Below are 18,855 nucleotides of genomic sequence, written 5' to 3'. Positions count from 1 at the left end.
AAATATGCATAACTAATATATGTATAATGAGGAAATGTATGTACTTTTTTATATAGGATATATAAAGTGGAATACATAATACATGAATACCTTAACTCTGTATAACTAATATTTACATAAGATAATACACTGTACACATATATCCTCATAACTAATTAATTCATTATTAACATTTGCATAATTCTAATCAGTTACCTAACAACCCTCGTTCATTACGTTTATTTTTATTAATTATAGTCATTTCTTAAAACATCAACAGACTTATTATAAAAGTATGGCAAAGTTAATATAATAAACAAATAAAAATAGACGGAGAATGATGCGTTATATACCGTGAAAACCTCAAGCTCATGCATGCAATTCCATGAGAAATTTATTATTTCAAGTACAATAGTAGTTGCACTATTATAATCTTGTGTTATAGGACCAGCCCCTACTTGTTTTTACACAACATGCTTCACCTAAAATTTCATGCAACTTATACCTATCCCCACTTCGATCCCTACCTCATAAAAATTTCTAATTCCCCTGCTGGCGTCCGATCGGAAATTTGGTTCGTCGATAAGAAATTTTGATTTTAAAAAATCGTAAAATGTATACTAACGAGCTAAATTTCAACAAATCTAGCTAATCGATCGAATATTAGTGATATTCTGATGTCATGTTTAGAGTTGTTATAAATAGTAAATTTATGGGAAAATTGCGCGGATAATATGACAGATATACAAATACAATTAGCCTTTCTCCACTCTCTTCCCTCTCTCCTCCCTCTTCCAATCTCTCTCGCCGGATATACAAATACATATCTATTACATATACATATGTATATCATTACATACATACAATTATTTGACAGATATACATATACAATTCGACATATATACATATAAGATTTGCCTCTCTCCACTCTTTGTCCTCTCTCGATTGCCTCTCTCCTCTTATAACATATAACTACGAATCGTAATTAGCAAAATGATTTGCTCTTTCTAATTTTTTAAATATTCTTCTGCTATATATTTTCTTCATTAATGTTTTGTAGTGTAGTAAACGATTGTCGAGAGCAATAATAGAAGAAAAGGAAAAGAAAAAGACTTTGCTACAATACTTTTCAGAGTTATAGATGAATGTTTTTGTTGGCTTATATTAATTGTGACTCATCACCTAGAGTTAATTCAACTCGAATTATGAACTTGTTATATACATTAATCGAACCGTTTGACTGGATATATGGTGTTTAAGATTTTTTTTAAAAAAATAATTGTTATCTAATATAATTCTTAAATATTTGTATAAAAGTATATTATTTTATTAAGAAATAAAATATAAATTTTAAAATTAAATATAAATTTTTTTAGAAATCTCATAATGTTAGAAGCTATTTACTTTCTCTATCCCTACTCTTCTAATTTTCAAAAATCTCTTCAATAACAATCCCAATACATAGAAGTTGATACATTAGAAATCGTTTATGTTATGCTAGAAAGGGGAAAGAAACATAAAATCAAATTAACATCCCATAAATTAGGCAGTCATATCCTTATCATTGGAATTTTCACCCTCACAACGCATAACAATAACAAAAAATTCAAAATTTAAAATTTTTCTCCCAGTCATCGAAGATTCTATTGAATTTATTATAAGATACGTCATGAATATCATCGTCAGGAGTTTGAAGAAGTTTTTGAGCTTCTTTGAGGACTCTTAGTCTCTTCCTTCGCGCCGCCACCGCCATCTCTATGATGATTTCCTGATCCCATTAAAATTGACTATATACTTATATACTAAAAGCTAAATTTGAACTTTTATTGATTCCGCACCATAAAAGAAATTAGAAAAACAGGACACAATATTAATAAAGCAACTAGTTGAATTTATATGTATTGGTTTTTTGCAAAATTTATGTATAAATAGCGTGATAGATTTAATGTATCAAATATATGTAGTATAAATTTGTATTTACATATAATGTCTATAAAATTATGTATGATATATTGCTATTTATGTAATTTATTCTAATTAAAAAATACTGTAGTTTAAAAAAGATATACATTATACAAGTAATTATTCCCAAAAATTGCACATGATACATTTATGTATCTTTAAGTGATATGGACCTAATCTTATTAGGTATTAATAATAGGGAAAATTTCATATATGGCAAATTTAATTGATTAAATAACATTATATGGGTATAGTTTACCTAATTACATTTTATGGGTATAGTTTAGTTATTTTAGGTATCTTTAATTTTGTATATAATGTTTTTTTTGTTTTTTATTTATACAATTTTATTTTAAAAAGTGGTTTGTAACTGAAGCGTTAAATATGCTAACAATAAATTTAGATAATGCCACAATTTTAGGGAAACGTCCCTTTTTTAAGCTAAACGTTCAAATTCAAAAAAAAAAATCAAAAAAAATAAGAATTATACAGAATTTGAAATAAAATATAATTTTTTTTTTGTTGTTTATAAAACTGAAGTTCAGCAATTTCTTTTATTATTTTTTTGCAATCGAATACAGGTAAGTTTTTCTTGGATGATCATGTTTATTATTGCAATAACTATACAATGTTCAATTGGATTTACAAATTTTGATTTATGTGCGTTCGTTATTGTGGTGGCGTTTTTTTTTTTTGAAAACTGATTTCAAAATATGATTTTTTTAAGCTGAAATTTCGTAATATACAATTAGATACTTTTTGTTGAAGCAGTATATATACAAAAAAAAAGTCAATTTTAAAAGAAGTCATGTACAGATTAATTTCTGTATATATATACGAACTTACCTTTTTTGCATATTGATATGTGTACATGAATATATTAGTTAAACATGGCATTATATACAAGTGTCTAAATGACTTTTTATATACTCCAATAATATATAAACTTAATATATACTAACTTCAATAATTTGTATATAACTACTAAAATATACAAATTACAATCACATATGAAATTTTCTCATCTATATAACTAAATCCAATTACTTTGTGTATATATGTATATAAAAAAATAATAATGAGCCTTTAATATACAATCCGCTACTACCACTATTAAAACAGTCATGGACAGATCAATTTTTGTATATGTATATAAACTTAATATATACTAACTTCAATAATTTGTATATAACTAATAAAATATACAAATTATAATCATATATGAAGTTTTTCCATATGTATAACTAAGTCCAATTACTTTTTGTATATATATACAAAAAAATAAAAATAACAATGAGCCTTTAATATACAATCTGCTACAACCACTATTAAGACTTAGTATATTATTCATTATACATAACTTAAAGTATGTATAAAGTAATCAAATCCACAAACACATATAATAATTAAACAAATATATAAATATATAACTAAACATGTGTGTACTAAACATGCAATATACTATATACAATACTTAAATAATAATTTTTTGTATATTGACATCTAAGTAACCAAAAAATTGTATCTAAATTTGTGTTTTAAGCCACTACCTCATGATTATGATTTTCTTCAGATTCGTCAACTTCATATGCATTTTCCTCTGAATCAATGTTTACAGCTTTCCTCTTTCTTCCTCCTTGTACAATTTTAATGCCTCTAGCTTTGGCATTGTTAATAACTTCTTGAACTGTCGTAGGGTCGTTTTTTTCTTTGATCTCAACTCTTCCATTGTTTGTTCATGTTGAACTTGTTTTGATTTTTCCAAAGACCCTACATCAACCCCAAAATCTTGAGTTAACCCCATTGAAAACGATGGTAAATTGTCAACAAAATTGACATGCAAAGGAATACCTCTTGTAATCCTCATAGATGAAGATGATTCATTCATTGTGTGACCAATTTGAGATCTAACAAGAACAAACAATCGATTATTTCATAAAAAAAATATGAAAAAACATATGAAACACAATACATATACAAATGTTGAATAAGGAAAAAAAAGAGGTAAATAACTAGAATTAAGGAGTACTTACGAAATTGAATTCAACTTCGGGAGGGAGTAATTTAATTTTGGACAAATTTGAAATTCAAATCGGATAGAAGTATTAAATGTAGGAGAAAAAGTTGGAATTGAATAGGAGAGAGAATATTGTTTTGTGTAAAATTATATACAAAATTAAAAAAAAAAGGTTTTTATACTATTAGTTATATAATAGGTGGTGGACCCCATTAATTATAGCAAAAAAAAAAAAGCTATAATTATATAAAGTAAATAAATTAAAGTATACCCCTATTATATAATTACTTATGAATGTTTGCCATTCCATATAATTTTTCCTTAATATTTCGTTGATGATCATCAAAGTTGCTCCTCATGTTCAAGATGCCGTGAATTCTTTTTATTACAATCATTTATGAAAAAAAAAGTTGTACTTATGTGATATCATAAAAGTAAAAAAAGAAAAAAAAAAGAGGCTACTTACTTACTTAGAAATTATTTTTAACAAAAAAGATTTGTATGTGATATCATAAAAGTAAAAAAAAAAAAAGGGTACTTACTTACTTAGAAATTATTTTTAACAAAATCTCTATATGTATGTATTCGTAATGTGTGGATACATAATGTATTAATATTGTATAAATATTGTATGAGTATATATAGAAGATGTATAAGTATGTATCAAAGATATATATATTGTTTATTGTATTGATTTTGTTCAGTTTTAACCAACTCAAATCTTTTTGGGAACAGTCTAGCAATTCTTATATGAACTCTTTCAATGTTAAAGTAATATATTATTCGATCAAAAAGATTAACATTTCAAATGATGCACTTCTCTTACTTGCATGTAACAATTGAAAGAAATATATATTTGTGCAGCATAACATATGCCCAACCAAATTTTATAAAAATAAAATTTATATAGTAATTTCAAATGTATAGTGATTTGGCTTTTTTGAAAGTTCCAATAGTTAATGATGTGATGCTTATAATAGTGTTTTCATTACTTCATTGTTAAACCAATCAAGAATTTAAATTGTGACGTGAATTGGCTTATAATGTGGGCAAGTCTTATTATGTGGGATAATTGACGATGTTTTTAATACTTTTAAAATTATAGCAAATAAAATATCAAATCAAATGTGAAATAAATTGTATACATCTTTTATCTTGCATTTCTTTATGATTGAGTTTGTGCTTAACACGGGTCATGACCCATCTAGCTAGTTCTAGGAGAAACTTAACCAGTTTTAATATCTACAATTAATCCGAAAAGATATTTACAATTGTTTTCAATTGATTTAATAAAGGGAAAATTGTATATAATAGCAAACTAATAACCTAAAATAAATGGAGTAGCTAGGGTTTGATTTAATTGTGCTCCATAGCAAACGTTTGCAAAAAATTGTCAGGCGCCTCTCTCCCAAATATCTCGCTCGCCACTCTCCTCCAATCTCTCGCTCGCTTCCTCACTTTTTATACAAACACAAGTGTATAAAAATTGTTTCTAATTGTATAAAGCAGAGAAAATTGTATAAATACATATATTTTTGTTCCCCTCTCTCCCCTCTTCCTGATCTCGCTCGCCACTCTCTCAAATCTCGCTCGCCACCTTCGCCTTTCTCACTTATACAAACAGAAGCAAAATGTATAAATTACGTTTCTGTTTGTATAAAGCGTGAGAAAATTGTATATACACATGCAAGTACATATATTTGCGTCCTATACACTTATAATTATACAATAAAATACTCCCCTGCCCAGTTTCTTTTGCCTTTCTCTCTTTCTCGTTTTATACAATTTTCAAATTGTATCTAATTTCTCTTTTTCTCGTTTTATACAATTTGATTCAATTGTATATTCCTTGTCAAGTCTCTTTTGTCTTTCTCTCTTTCTCATTTTATACAAATGCAAATTGTATATAATCGTTCTATACACTTATAATAATACAACTCGTTTTATATACTTCGTTTTTATACAGTTCTCTGCCCAAATGTCTTTCTCTTTCTTGTTTTATACACTTCGTTATATACAATTTACTTCAACTGTATATGTATAGCGAATTATACAGTTTCTATGTTCGCTATGACGCGTAATTATACAAACTTTGCTATAGCATACAAATATAAATTTTTTATTTGCTATATGTGAAAGTTGCCCTTTAATAAATGAATTTAAATATTTTTCATATTTAGATCAAAACCAAATCTATGAGTCACCAGCCAACTAACATAAACAAACAGAAAAAAAAGAAAAGTTATTACTTGAAGCCAAAGAAAGTAAATGGGAGACAAAATTGCGAGGATATGGTGATTTTAAGCGTTTCAAATCCCCATGTTCAGGAAAATATGCATCCGTTCACTTTTACTTATTCAATATTTTAAAATAAATTTTCACCTATTCTTTTTTGTTTTCATATTTTTTTATTTTTGTATCAAAAATATATATTTCTTCTATTTATTCGATTTAGAAAATTAAGAAAATTTTATCATTGTATTATTTATTTTTTATCCTTAATAGTTGTCAAATTTAGAGTTTCAAAATATATTAATAATACTATAAGAAAAATACATTTCATATAAAAGTTTTCTTAGGGATGTGACATGTAAACATGAGATAAGTAATATAAAAGGGAGGAGTACTGATCATTTTTAACATATTAAAAAAAGATTAGTCATAATGTCAATTACTTATTCTCTAAATTGTTTTTCAAGATTTAAGGTATTATAATAAAATACTTACATTAATTATTATTCTCAAGAGTAGTACAAAATCCAAAGTGAATAAATCAATGTAAGTCCACAAAATTTCAATCTTCTTTATTTTCTTAAATTTTGAGTTAGTTCAAAATCAGATAAACAAATTAAATTTTTTTGTATATATATATATACACACACTTTCTTTGTTCACTTTTACTTATTATATTTGGACTTTGCCAACTTCTTGAGAAACAATGATTTACATTGATATTTTACCACAATATCAATATTAGTTGATGTTTAGTCTAAAGTAATTAACGTTGAGGGTGAAAGATGAAAATATATACACCCTTGACGACTCAATTTTTTTGTTATTTTCTTAAACTTCTTTTCAAGTTAAAATAAAATTAAAAAAAATTAAACTAAAGGAATATATAATTTTTCTATTCATATATTAAAATATAATAACATATTAAAAACCATATATTTAAAGAATACTTTTATTATATTATCATATTTTTGTCCAGTCAAACATATTCCGTTATATTTCAAATCAAGTCTTAATTTAATTATTATCTTAACTCATAATTTACTTAAATTTGATCCGACCCGTCCAATTGCAAGTAGTTACTCGTGTTCCAACCATGTGAATCTTTTTTTTTTCTTTTAGAAATTACAGCAACAATGAACATTTCGAAAAGAAAGATGTTATTATTACCTGTGACTTCTTTTGATGCTAATATATTAATATTGTATAAATAGTGTATAATTGTGTACAGATAATGTATAACTATGTATCAGAGATACATATTCTTCTATATACATTGTTTATACAATAAAATATACACATTACAGATCAATTTTTTCAATCTCAACCAACTCAAATTTTCTCTAAACAGTTTCATATATCATCCATTCGAAACAAATTATATTTATGATTTGTCAAAATACTTTTCATATTAAACCATAACCAAATTTGCAAGCCACCAGCCAACTAACACAAACAAAGAGAAAAAAAAAATTACTGCTTGAAGCCAAAGAAAGTAAATGAGAGACAAAAAAATTGCGTAGAATGAACAAATACGCAAAGCTGTGACTATAGACGTTTCATTTCCAATGTCCAAATGTGGAAAATATAATTCAGTATTTACTTTCTTCGTTTACTTTTACTTATTTAATATTTTAAAATTTTCTTATTTTTAATACATCTTATATATTTTTAATTTTAAAATCATTTCAGTTAAGTAGTTTATGTGAGACTTTCTATATTTCAATCAAGTCCATAAGATTAAATGATATTTTGATACATTCTATATATTTTTAATTTAAGATTATAAAATTTAAATTCTTCTTTATTTTTTTAAATTGAAGTTAAGTCCACGACAAATAAATTGAAACTGGAGATCAATATTTTCTTTTAATATAGGCTCTCTTCATTTATCTTTACTTGTCTAGTTTAGACTTCGCAATCCTCTTAGAAAGAACGATTTATAAGGATATTTAATTATAATATTCATAATTAATTGATATTTAGTCTTAATTAATTAATATTGAGGATATAAAATAAAAAATAAAAAATATATCTCCTTCACTTTTCGCATGATATGTTTAAGAAAGATATATCCGGTCAAACATATCTATTACTATATTCAAAATTGAAACGAAGAGCAATGTTTTCTTTTAATATATACTCTCTTCATTTACCTTTATTTGTCTAGTTTAGACTTTGCAATTCTCTTAGAAAGAACAATTTATAAGAATATTTAATTATAATATTCATAATTAATTGATATTTAATCTTAATTAATTAATATTGAGGATAAAAAATAAAAAATAAATCTCCTTTACTTTTCGCATGATACGTTTAAGAAAAATATATCCTGTCAAACATATCTATTACTATATTCAAAATGAAACTAGGGGAGTTTTACACTTCATTGGGAAATGAAACATGACAAAGTGATTTTATGTGAACAAGAAAAGTAACTAAAGACCAAGACACATGTTGAGAATTTTTAGTTACATTTTGCGACTTCCTAGGTACATTATATATTTGTTTTTACTAATGGGAAAAAAAACACATAGAGATAACATCCTAATAAGTGCAAATAGTAGAATAGATCAAATCAAATAAAAAAAAAATCAAGAAATCATCTACTATATATGAAGAAGATGTTGGGATGTGGTAGAATTAATTGGATGGTTATGATTATAATTTTATGGCTTTTGATGTCAAAAATAGTGAAAATGGAGGATGAAGTTGCACCAACAACAGATGTTTATGGTTGTTGGGGAGGATGTTACAATAATTGTTTTCTTCTTCAAAAAAATAGTGATGATGATAAAACTTATCAATGCTATTACAATTGTTTGAACAATTGCACTCCTATTAGTACTCCTACTTCTTCTACAACATCATCCCCTTCAAATTATGGGAGTTTATGCCAAGGTGGTTGTTTCTTGATGATTTGCATCCCACTTAGCTTTGGTAAGTAATCTCACCTTTTTTTTCTTATTTATGATGCTAAGGATAGTTCTAGTGAGTTAATTAAAGTAATATATACGATACTGTTTCAATTTAAGTGTCTTACGAATTTAGTTATTGTCTAAATCTCTGTTTTAAGAAGTTTAAAAAAAGTTCACTTTTTACCATGCCCTTTATAAGCGCTTTTACACAAAGCAATGAATAAGTTGCTCGACGGCAGGGGCAGGGGTCTTGTGCAGCAAACCCCCTAAGGGCAATTAAATCAAGACACTTAATGTGGGACAGAGAGAGTAATATAGTTCCACCACCAACAATTGTGGCGAAGAATAAGGTGTCCTCCATCCTTAACTAGAGATTTTCAAAGTCGAGTCTTAGGTACGGAATCATTTTTGATGAAGGAATAAGTATTACTTCGTTTTCAAATTTCTCTCGTTAAATCTAAATTGATCGGACTCTTTAAAAATGTTATTGCAGTTGTATTGAATCCTAAAAATGCACTATTTTTAAAGAATTTGATACGAATCTGATGCCATTTTGAAAAAGCTGGACCAACTTAGACTTGCATTGTTTTTTTTGCTTTATCATAGTTTCTAACAAACTATTGGAATTATGAAATTTTGACTTGGGCAGGTGGTGCAAATATTGGAAATTGCTTGGCAAATTGTGGAAACCTCTGCAAATTTTTCAACACATTCACAAATATGAAGCTAAAAGATTAAGTAGTCAATTTGCTTTATGTGTACTCTTAAGAACTTCCTTCAAACTTACTAAGTGAAATTACCAGCTTACCCTTCATGTATTTCACGAATTACTTGTTTGTTTCTTTTGTATTATAAAAGATCAATATTCTCTTTTTAATTGTTCAAGGTTAAATTTGACATTAAGAAATAAATAAATGAGACCAATGAATTAAAAGAAATTTTATATTCGATTTATATTATCTGTCTTTTAATATATTTATGTCTTTTTAAGAATAGTTAATATCCTAATCATAAGAGTATTTGTTTTTTAAACATTTCAATTGATGAACATTACTAACCAGAACAATAAATGTAGATTAATTTGGGTTGGAGTTGGGGGTTTACTATAAATAATTTCTTGTTCTTCTAAAACTACTACTTATATTATCAAATATTTTGGAATAAACACAATGTGTCAAAACAGCTAATATTTGGAGTCTAGGATGAAGTTAACATATTTCTTGGACTAAAAAAGTTGGTCAATTTTGCTCTTAAGTAATTGAATTTTGAAAGAGTGAGAAAGAAAAGAGCGTGTATCGATCGGTTTTGTTCGATTTTGAAGTTTATCATCAATTATTAATTTTATAGATATGTTAAATCGTAATAGAACTATTAAGATATTGATTTATTGATTATTGATTAGTGGTCGTTATCGGTTTAACCGTTAAAATTTAACATTAAAAAAATCACTTAGAAACAAGGCGATAAACCAAATCAACCATGCACATCAGTTGACAGATTGCATCTTGCTCAAATACAAATACAAACATATTATAGAATAACCGAAAGTTTGAGATCCAACCAGAATCGTTAAGAATATGAAACTAAACTATAAGACGAACTTCATATATCGAATGAGAGAAATTTAATTTATTAATTTACGATTCGCTTATCGATTAATCCTTTAAGAAAAATTATCAAATCATTAAGAACCGATAACCTAATAGCACAAAAAATCAAAACTATTTTCCTGTTCAAATTATAGGTTTAGCATGGTGACTTTAATTTGGCAAAGTACTTTTATCAGAATTGTGATAGGATGAACATGATCTGTTTAATCAAAATTATTAAGTTTCAATCTCTGAAAATGGAAAGGAAAAATTACATAAATTAATAAATTTTAAAAAATAATTACTAATTTTAGCGATACCTTTTGTTTATTATCATTTATAGTAATATTGTGATAAATCTGTAATATGTATTAAAAGTGAATTATGTATCCAATGTATTTGAATCATAATTGTTTTTGAAATATATTATGTTTGTTTGGTAAAATATTGTCACATTGTATTATAAGTGTAAATCTGTGATAAATATATTATCCATCATTAAAACTTGTATTATATGTGAATAATAAATTGTTCTTTATAATATGTATTAAACTTGTATTATAAATGAATTAAAAGTGGTCAAGTAAAAAAAAATATTATTACTATAAATAAGAAATAATTTTTTTTATCATAATATATATTTATGTAATTTTCCTAAATGGAAATAAATCCTCGTGAAGAGCTTTCCTCCTTGAACAACTGGTGGAAACAAAAAAAATGCAAAATAATTGGCTTGTAACAAGTTCACATCCTTTTATATTTCTCAAAATTGAAAAAAAATACAGGACAAGTGCAAAAAAGACCAATGTATATACATCCAGTTATACACATTTTCCCAAATTCAAATGCAGTTTTAATCTTGGATTCGCCTCTAGTTGATATATATAGAGGCGGATCTACAATATCCACTTAATACGTATAAACAATCTGATCCTGAACCCAGTAAGCAAAAAAGAATTGTGAGTTCAGGACGACCATAAAGTTAAAATCTTGAATCCGCCTCTGAATATATACAGTTACTAGCAATACACTTTTAACCAGAATGACTGAAACTAACTTCTCCTAAGAAGATATACATGTGTGTGGGATTACAAGAAACTGGAACACAAGTGAAGTCTTGTGTGTGTGTGTATATATATATATATGATTGATGTTGGTTTTTCGACTATCCAAATGGATTTCCTCCAACAGATGAAAAACTGTTTGATCTAGCTGGTGCGTAAAATGCATCATTGGACTGTTGAAGAGGATTTAAGGAAGCGAAGGCGGAATCATCTTTGCCAAAGCTAGTATTCCCTTGTGGACTGTGATGAAAGATTGAAATGCTAGTTAATTTACATGATAAGAACTTAGGAAACAACTCAGTCATGGTTAATTTACATGTGGTCTAAGATTGCGAAGCCAAAAATATAGAACAGAAACATTACTTGGCAAGGGCCATGTTGTTGGGAACTTGTTGCCCTGCATATGCCCCTGCAACATTAGCAAAAGATAAGATCAAATGTCATCACGAACGGAGAGTTGAAAAGTTCAAATTGGTACATATTGAACTATATGATCATCTCGTCTAAAAACTTTAGCAGTCGGGGAGAGCACATTCGTTTACTTGATTTCTAATGTCATAAGAAGTCGATCTTACCTCCAGAAATGGTCATCCCATAGTTAGTTGTCTGTGGAGGCATATGCATTGCCAAAGCATAAGGCTGAGGCTGTACATTTGTTGGTAGTACAGCTTGCATAGGTAACATCGAAGGAAACTAAAAAAACAAGGAACTTCTTCAAGTTAGAGAGTGAAATGAAATTAGAACGTTCGATCTATTGGTATATAGTAGGTACATATCCCACAGGGTTACGAAAAGCTTGTTAGCTAAATCGTCAGTAGTACTAACTACATACGTCCAGAGGTTAATAACTTTGGTGAGCATGTAAATGATTGGAAGACACAAGGGAATCATCTCATTACTTCCATTCTAAGAGATTTATCTCCCCTAAACTGGATTTGTTCACTAAAACCAAAATTAAACGTACCTCCGGGGCTTGAACTTGAGGGCCATCCTGGCCAATATCGAATGGATTTCTTGTTTTTGCTGAGTTTGGAGGAGCTGAAATTGCCTGTAATCATCAGTTCATTTTATGTTAGAACATTAACTTATTCAATCGTTCAAACTTTGGTTGAGTTTTAAAATGTGATTTACCATTACAGACGGATGGTATTGCATGCCATACGCCATTCCATGAGGGGGAAACTGCCAACCTGGAACAGCTGCAGCAAGTGGAGGATAGCTCGATGTGAAAAGGTCCTGTATCAAAATTGTCCCCATTTAACACTCTTTTTTGGCGATATCGACCTACTTAAGATGCTCAAGAATTCAGTTTGAAAGCTACCATTGGGAGTTCTTTTCTTCCATTAGTATTTGGATCATTTGATGGACTAGTATTTAGAGCTGTCGTAGAGGCAGCTTGAGATGGTTGAAGAGATGATGGACTCGTGGGCGGTGCTTCAGCATTTCCAGTAGGCTGCGAAGTATTTTTCTGCCAATAAGCACGAGAAACAGAATCAGTTGCATCAAGCCTCGTTTCAAATGCTGAAGTTCCGCATTTACGAATACTGTTTTTCAGCATTTGAAATACTGGTGAAATACTGAAAAACTTTCAGGTGAAATAATGATTCCCCAAGACAAAATTTCAACCTTTTTTCAACTGAAATTCATATCCAAACACAACGTCATCTTCCAAATATTGTTTTTCAACTTCAGCCAAAGATTGTTGGACGTCTAGTTACGGAAAATTTTGCTTCATTTGTAAGGAGTATAACTAGGGTAACTTGACAAACTTTTCTCACCTGACCATATGCAACTCCAAATGATGCAGTACTTTGTTGAACATTGGGGCTATTGATCCCCACGGGCACTGCAGAATGCTGATTATGTATCGGTATCGCTGTGGAATCATTTGGTCTGGGAAACGATAAGGTACTCTCGAACGAAGCCACAGAAGGTCCAAAACTACTTGAAACGATAGGGGAAGCTCCAGCTGATTGAGTGGCATTCGTTGAAGCTACAGTTCCAACTGGTGTAGCTTCAGTAGCAGCTGGAATTTCTGTCGACGCAACTGGTGGAGTTGACATGTCAATAAACAAAGATTCCAGTAAATCCATGTTGGAAACCTTAGCTGCTGAAGAAGGTGGAGTTGTAGTCTCTTTAGGTGGATCTGTTTCTGTTTGTTGCGTCTCTTGCTGAGGCTGAGGTTCAGTTTCCCAATCAATTAAGCTATCAATATTGGCGATCGCTGCCTTATCCTTTTCCTTTTCCTTTTTCTGAAATTAAGAATTTTATAGATCATGTAACATTGATATGGAAACCACCTCCGATTTATTGGAAACCGGAGCAAATCAAGCTTAGAGAATAGTGATCTTATTCAATAACAGATGAATAAGACTCAAATTCATCATTTTACTTGAGAAAAGAGCTTCATCGATAATGATAAATAAGGTATATGTATATGAAAATAACTATTGAATTGTGTGCGGCGACACAAGGAGAGAACAAGACATTTAAGATACATTGTTATAACAAGACTGCATAGTTATACTAAGTACTCTAGTTGTCGAGAAGTTTACAGGACTAGGTACTCTAGTTGCTGTTTTTATACTCTCTGTCAAATTTCATAGGCTAATGTTTCATCAGACACAAAATTTAAGAAAGACAGACTTTTAGCGTCTACTAAAGTATTTCTTGAAACTCGTGGTCTTAAACGTACCATAACACGTCTATAACTACAATAGCATGTCATTAAGGGTAAACTGAGATGTCTAACGTTAAGGAGCTTTCAAATATAGAAAGATACTACTTTGACTACAAAGGGAAGTGTCATAAGTAACTTGAAATGATCACAAATCTCACCTCATCATTAGCAGAGGTTTCACGAGTAACCCCGCCTGCACTTTGTTTAGGAGACGCACCAACCTCTAGTGGTATAACTTTATCACCCAAGATGTCTTTGATCGAATGTATTTTGGGGGAACTAGCAGGTGAGTCACTTCTACGCTCTGATTTTGAGAATATATGATATTGATATCGCTTAACATCACTAGTTCCATCATCTCGGAACCTGTCATCAACTATTTCAAAGCGCGATGATAGGCTCCTCTCCCTGTTAGACCTCGCACCTTGGTTGTAGTTACGGGGACTTCTTCTATCCTCGATATTGGAATATGATCTTAAGTTCATATCATCATTCCTTCTTGGACTGTATGTTTCAGATGAACATCTGTCAGCATCTCTAGCTCCGGGACTGTACATTTCCTTGTAGTCATCTTTAAAACTCTGCAGAATACAAAACATAAGTGTCTGAAGAGGAGTAGGAAAGATATATGTACAAATCCACAACGGATTGTGTCCTTCAAGTCACACGCTGCTATGTACCAGATCGTTTCAAACAAAGTTTTACTATAACATTCCTCTATGAATCGGTATGGAATTGATTCAATTATGGAATCATGAATAGCCATTGGTTGGGCAGATGTATAAACACCATAATCTATAGTACTTCCTATATCAAAATAAGACAGATCAATCTAGCACGAGATGTTTTTAATGGACACTTACTGTTTTCACTACAGGAAGCTTCTCGCGGCCCCTCTCACCTGTGTATTTCCGGTCCACATAAACATTCTTTATAAACTCGCGAAGTCTGTAAAGATCACTGTAATGCAAAAACAACATTAGTATTGTGCCACATTACTGGGAATAACTTTCTAGAAAGAAAAATTACCTGGGATCTGGATATGAATTACGATACGTATCCCATGTATTGAAGTAGATTTCCTTTGCTCGCTAAAAAATGAGAAATAAATTAGCCTATGATCCAAGAATCATTTAAAAGTAAACTTTGCGCCAAAATGTGCACGCATACCTCATTACCTCCGGCTTCCAGAGCACTAACTTCTTCTTCACTAAATCTAGCCATTGACACAGATTTCACCCTATGTGTGAACTCACGGCTGAAATATCATTTCAACGAAAAAATGAATCATCAAATCCAGAGAATCAAACAGAAAATAAAATTTATCCTGTTAACTGTTTACATAACAATAAAACGCGGTTTATATAACTCCAGAGTACTCATGAAGGGAAGATTAGATGATACTCACTGCACTCCGCTGCAACGTGTGCAGACAAATGTCCAAAAAGTTATGCAAATGTATTGTGGCCCCTGCGTAGAACAAAAGATGCAACAAAAAGATTCCTCAGATCACTCGGAAATAAACAATGATAGACACATTGAAGCATATGTAATAGAAACTGTCCTTTCTGATCACTCGAAACAAAGTTAAATACAAATATCGGTTGATAAGGGGATCTGAGTTGAGCCTTACTGCCATTTTCTCCAACTAATATACAAATAACAAGCCTTCCATTGCATGTAGATGGAACTTTGCGCGAAAAAAAAGTATTTTTCTCAATTAGCTATATGAATCCTAACTATCCATATTGTGCTAATTAAGCTCATTTGTGTCCAATACTATACAAATATACAACAAAATAGCAATAAGAACATAAAATTTTGCCATGACTAAAGGACTTCTAGAGAAAAAAGACCAAAACTCGACTTACTAACGTCACTATAACTTAATCACAACCATAGTATCAGCTATATATAGGGATAAGACACAAGTAGCCCTAGACTATGACCGAAATCTCAGAAACGCACCTTAACTAAATTAAGGTCTTGTTACCCCTGAATTCATTTTTTTAAAAATATGTACACCTTTTGGCTTACGTTGCATACTTCATGACTACACGCTGTTGAAGCGCGTGAGAGATATTTGGATGTCACGTAACCCAAAAGGTGCACAGAATTACAAAAAAAAAAAAATTGGGTTCGGGGGGAGGAATAAGACATTAGTTTAGTAAAGGTGTCTCTGGGATTTGGTCAAATCCTAGTCTGGGGTATTTGTACCTTATCCCGCTATATATACTACGGAAAAGGGTCAAAAATAACCTTAAACTATCTGAAATAGCTCAAATATACCCTTAAACTATATTTTGACTCAAAACTACCCTTCCGTCAAACTATTGGGTCAAAAATGCGCTTCTAATTAACGAAAATTGTTAAATGCCATGTGGATGCCACATGAATGCCACATGGCACCTCAATAGATTTCAACTGCCACATAGACTAAAAGGAAAAGGGTCAAAAGTACCCTTAAACTATCCGAAATAGCTCATATTACCCTTAAACTATATTTCGGCTCAAAACTACCCTTTCCGTCAAACTATTAGGTCAAAAGTGACCTCATTGGCAGAAGTTGTTAAATTCCACATGTGCCACATTGACTAAATCCCTAAATCTTAGTTACTCATTTTTCCCCTCATTTCATTATTTTTCAGAAACAATTTCACCCCTTCTCCCTCATTGCGCGGCTAAGGTTTCACAGTTTCTTCGTCGCTGGGTTTCAAAGTAGATATTCATGGTTATAGGTTAGTAAACTTTTTTCTTATTTTATTGTGTTTACAACCACGAAAATCCACTTTGAAACTCAGCTCCGAAGAAAGTTATGAAACCTTGGCCGCAAAATGACGGGAAAGTTGTGAAATTCTAACTATCATACTTTGAAATCGTAAACGTAATAAAATAAGAAAAAACATTTACTAACCTACAACCATGAATATCCACTTTGAAACTCAGCCCCGAAGAAAGCTACGAAACCTTAGCTGCGAAATTCGGGAAATGTTGTGAAATCCTAACTATCATGCTTTGAAATCGTAAACATAATAAAATAAGAAAAAATATTTACTAGCCTACAAGCATGAATATCCAATTTGAAATCCAGACACGAAGAAAAGTATGAAACCCTAGCCGCGAAATGAGGGAGAATGGGTGAATATACTATTTCTGAAATAATGAAATGAGGGGGTAAGTAATTAGGATTTAGGGATTTAGTCTATGTGTCAGTGGAACCTTATTGGCATGCAATGTGACATCCACATGGCATTTAACAAATTCTGTTGACAAGAATGGTACTTTTGATTCAATAGTTTGATGGCAAGTGTAGTTTTGAGCCGAAATATAGTTTACGGGTAAACATGAGCTATTTCGGATAGTTTAAGGGTATTTTTGTCCATTTCTATTTAGTCTACGTGGCAGTGGAATCCTATTGGCATGCAATGTGGCATCCATATGACATCCACATGGCATTTAACAACTTCCATTAATAAGAAGGGTATTTTTGACCCAATAGTATGATGGAAAGGTAGTTTTGAGCCAAAATAAAGTTTAAGGGTATATATGAGCTATTTCGAATAGTTTAGGGGTATTTTTGAGCCTTTTCCGTATATACTATCATTTTCTTACATTATGCCCTATTCCAACGTTGAATGCAATGGAAAATCACGCGAAACTTCTAGTACTCTCCAATAAGTGCGAATTTCAATTTCACTTGTCCTGTTCTCGGGTTCAACTGAACTCATTACTTTCATCTCGAACTACGTATACATATGCAAATTTCAATTTCACTTGTTGATTTATCAAGTTCAACTGAACTCATTACTTTCTCTCGAACTACGTATACATATGCAAATTTCAATTTCACCAAGTCCAACTGAACTCATTACTTTCATCTCGAACTACATACACATATTGAAAAACAATTTTAAAAAAATATATATTGAATCTAACTGACTCTAGATTCTAGATTCGTCTCTACGCAGGCACCAAATAAATAAAATCAAAGAAAGGAACAATTTGAAAGGGTAGGGTTACATACCAAACAATTGCAATTGATACATCTCCTGTTGTGTTGAAGCTTTAAAAGACCACGAATTATCTTTTCTATCTTTTCCTCTCCTTTCATTTTTTTGAATATTTTATTCATCTCCAACCTTTTTTCCCAATTACCTGTTTTACTTTAAGAAGAAAAAATAATACTAAAAACAAAATTATCAATCTAATGATCAAAAAAACATGTTATGTACAAAAAAATGAAACATGTTATTAATTAAAATCAGCAGATTTAAGAAAATATTACCTGATAAAATGTTAACTATTTAATTAATGATTGAAAGGGAAATTGTTGGAGATCTAGGAAAACAGGCAAAAAAAAAATGTTAAAGTTGCTAGTAAAAAAAATTTAATTTTTTTTTTGGATTGAGAGTGG

The 18,855-nt window shown here is 30.0% G+C and overlaps 1 protein-coding gene and 1 long non-coding RNA gene across 6 annotated transcripts; one reads left to right on the top strand and one right to left on the bottom strand.

Annotated features, from left to right (window-relative positions):
* Positions 1 to 8,742: 8,742 nt before the first annotated feature.
* On the top strand, positions 8,743 to 9,926 carry LOC114078261. The gene is made up of 2 exons (XR_003579795.1): positions 8,743 to 9,130; positions 9,758 to 9,926. It is a non-coding gene; the product is annotated as an uncharacterized LOC114078261 (long non-coding RNA).
* Positions 9,927 to 11,425: 1,499 nt separating this feature from the next.
* Positions 11,426 to 18,774, bottom strand: LOC107027380 (probable ADP-ribosylation factor GTPase-activating protein AGD14). Of its 5 annotated transcripts, none has more exons than XM_027918908.1 (14): positions 18,466 to 18,555; positions 17,356 to 17,413; positions 15,850 to 15,911; positions 15,612 to 15,699; positions 15,471 to 15,532; positions 15,305 to 15,401; positions 14,600 to 15,022; positions 13,540 to 14,013; positions 13,083 to 13,229; positions 12,893 to 12,997; positions 12,726 to 12,809; positions 12,337 to 12,454; positions 12,125 to 12,170; positions 11,426 to 12,001 (listed from the first exon to the last, which is right to left on the bottom strand). In XM_027918908.1, exons 4-14 carry the CDS (start codon positions 15,663 to 15,665, stop codon positions 11,863 to 11,865), a joined length of 1,749 nt encoding a protein of 582 aa, XP_027774709.1. In that variant the 5' UTR covers positions 15,666 to 15,699; positions 15,850 to 15,911; positions 17,356 to 17,413; positions 18,466 to 18,555; the 3' UTR covers positions 11,426 to 11,862. The 5 variants fall into 5 exon arrangements, with proteins under 5 accessions (XP_027774709.1, XP_015084044.1, XP_027774706.1 ...); XM_027918905.1 differs by lacking the exon at positions 17,356 to 17,413 and adding an exon at positions 18,727 to 18,774 and having other exon boundaries at positions 11,863 to 12,001; positions 18,466 to 18,625; XM_027918906.1 differs by lacking the exon at positions 17,356 to 17,413 and adding an exon at positions 18,727 to 18,768 and having other exon boundaries at positions 11,863 to 12,001; positions 18,466 to 18,604.
* Between the last annotated feature and the right edge of the window lie 81 nt (positions 18,775 to 18,855).

The sequence above is a fragment of the Solanum pennellii genome, chromosome 8 (genome assembly GCF_001406875.1).
Source record: "Solanum pennellii chromosome 8, SPENNV200".
Lineage (NCBI taxonomy): Eukaryota > Viridiplantae > Streptophyta > Magnoliopsida > Solanales > Solanaceae > Solanum > Solanum pennellii.
Note: the sequence above shows the minus strand (reverse complement) of the source record. Positions and strands in the feature narration are given on the sequence as shown.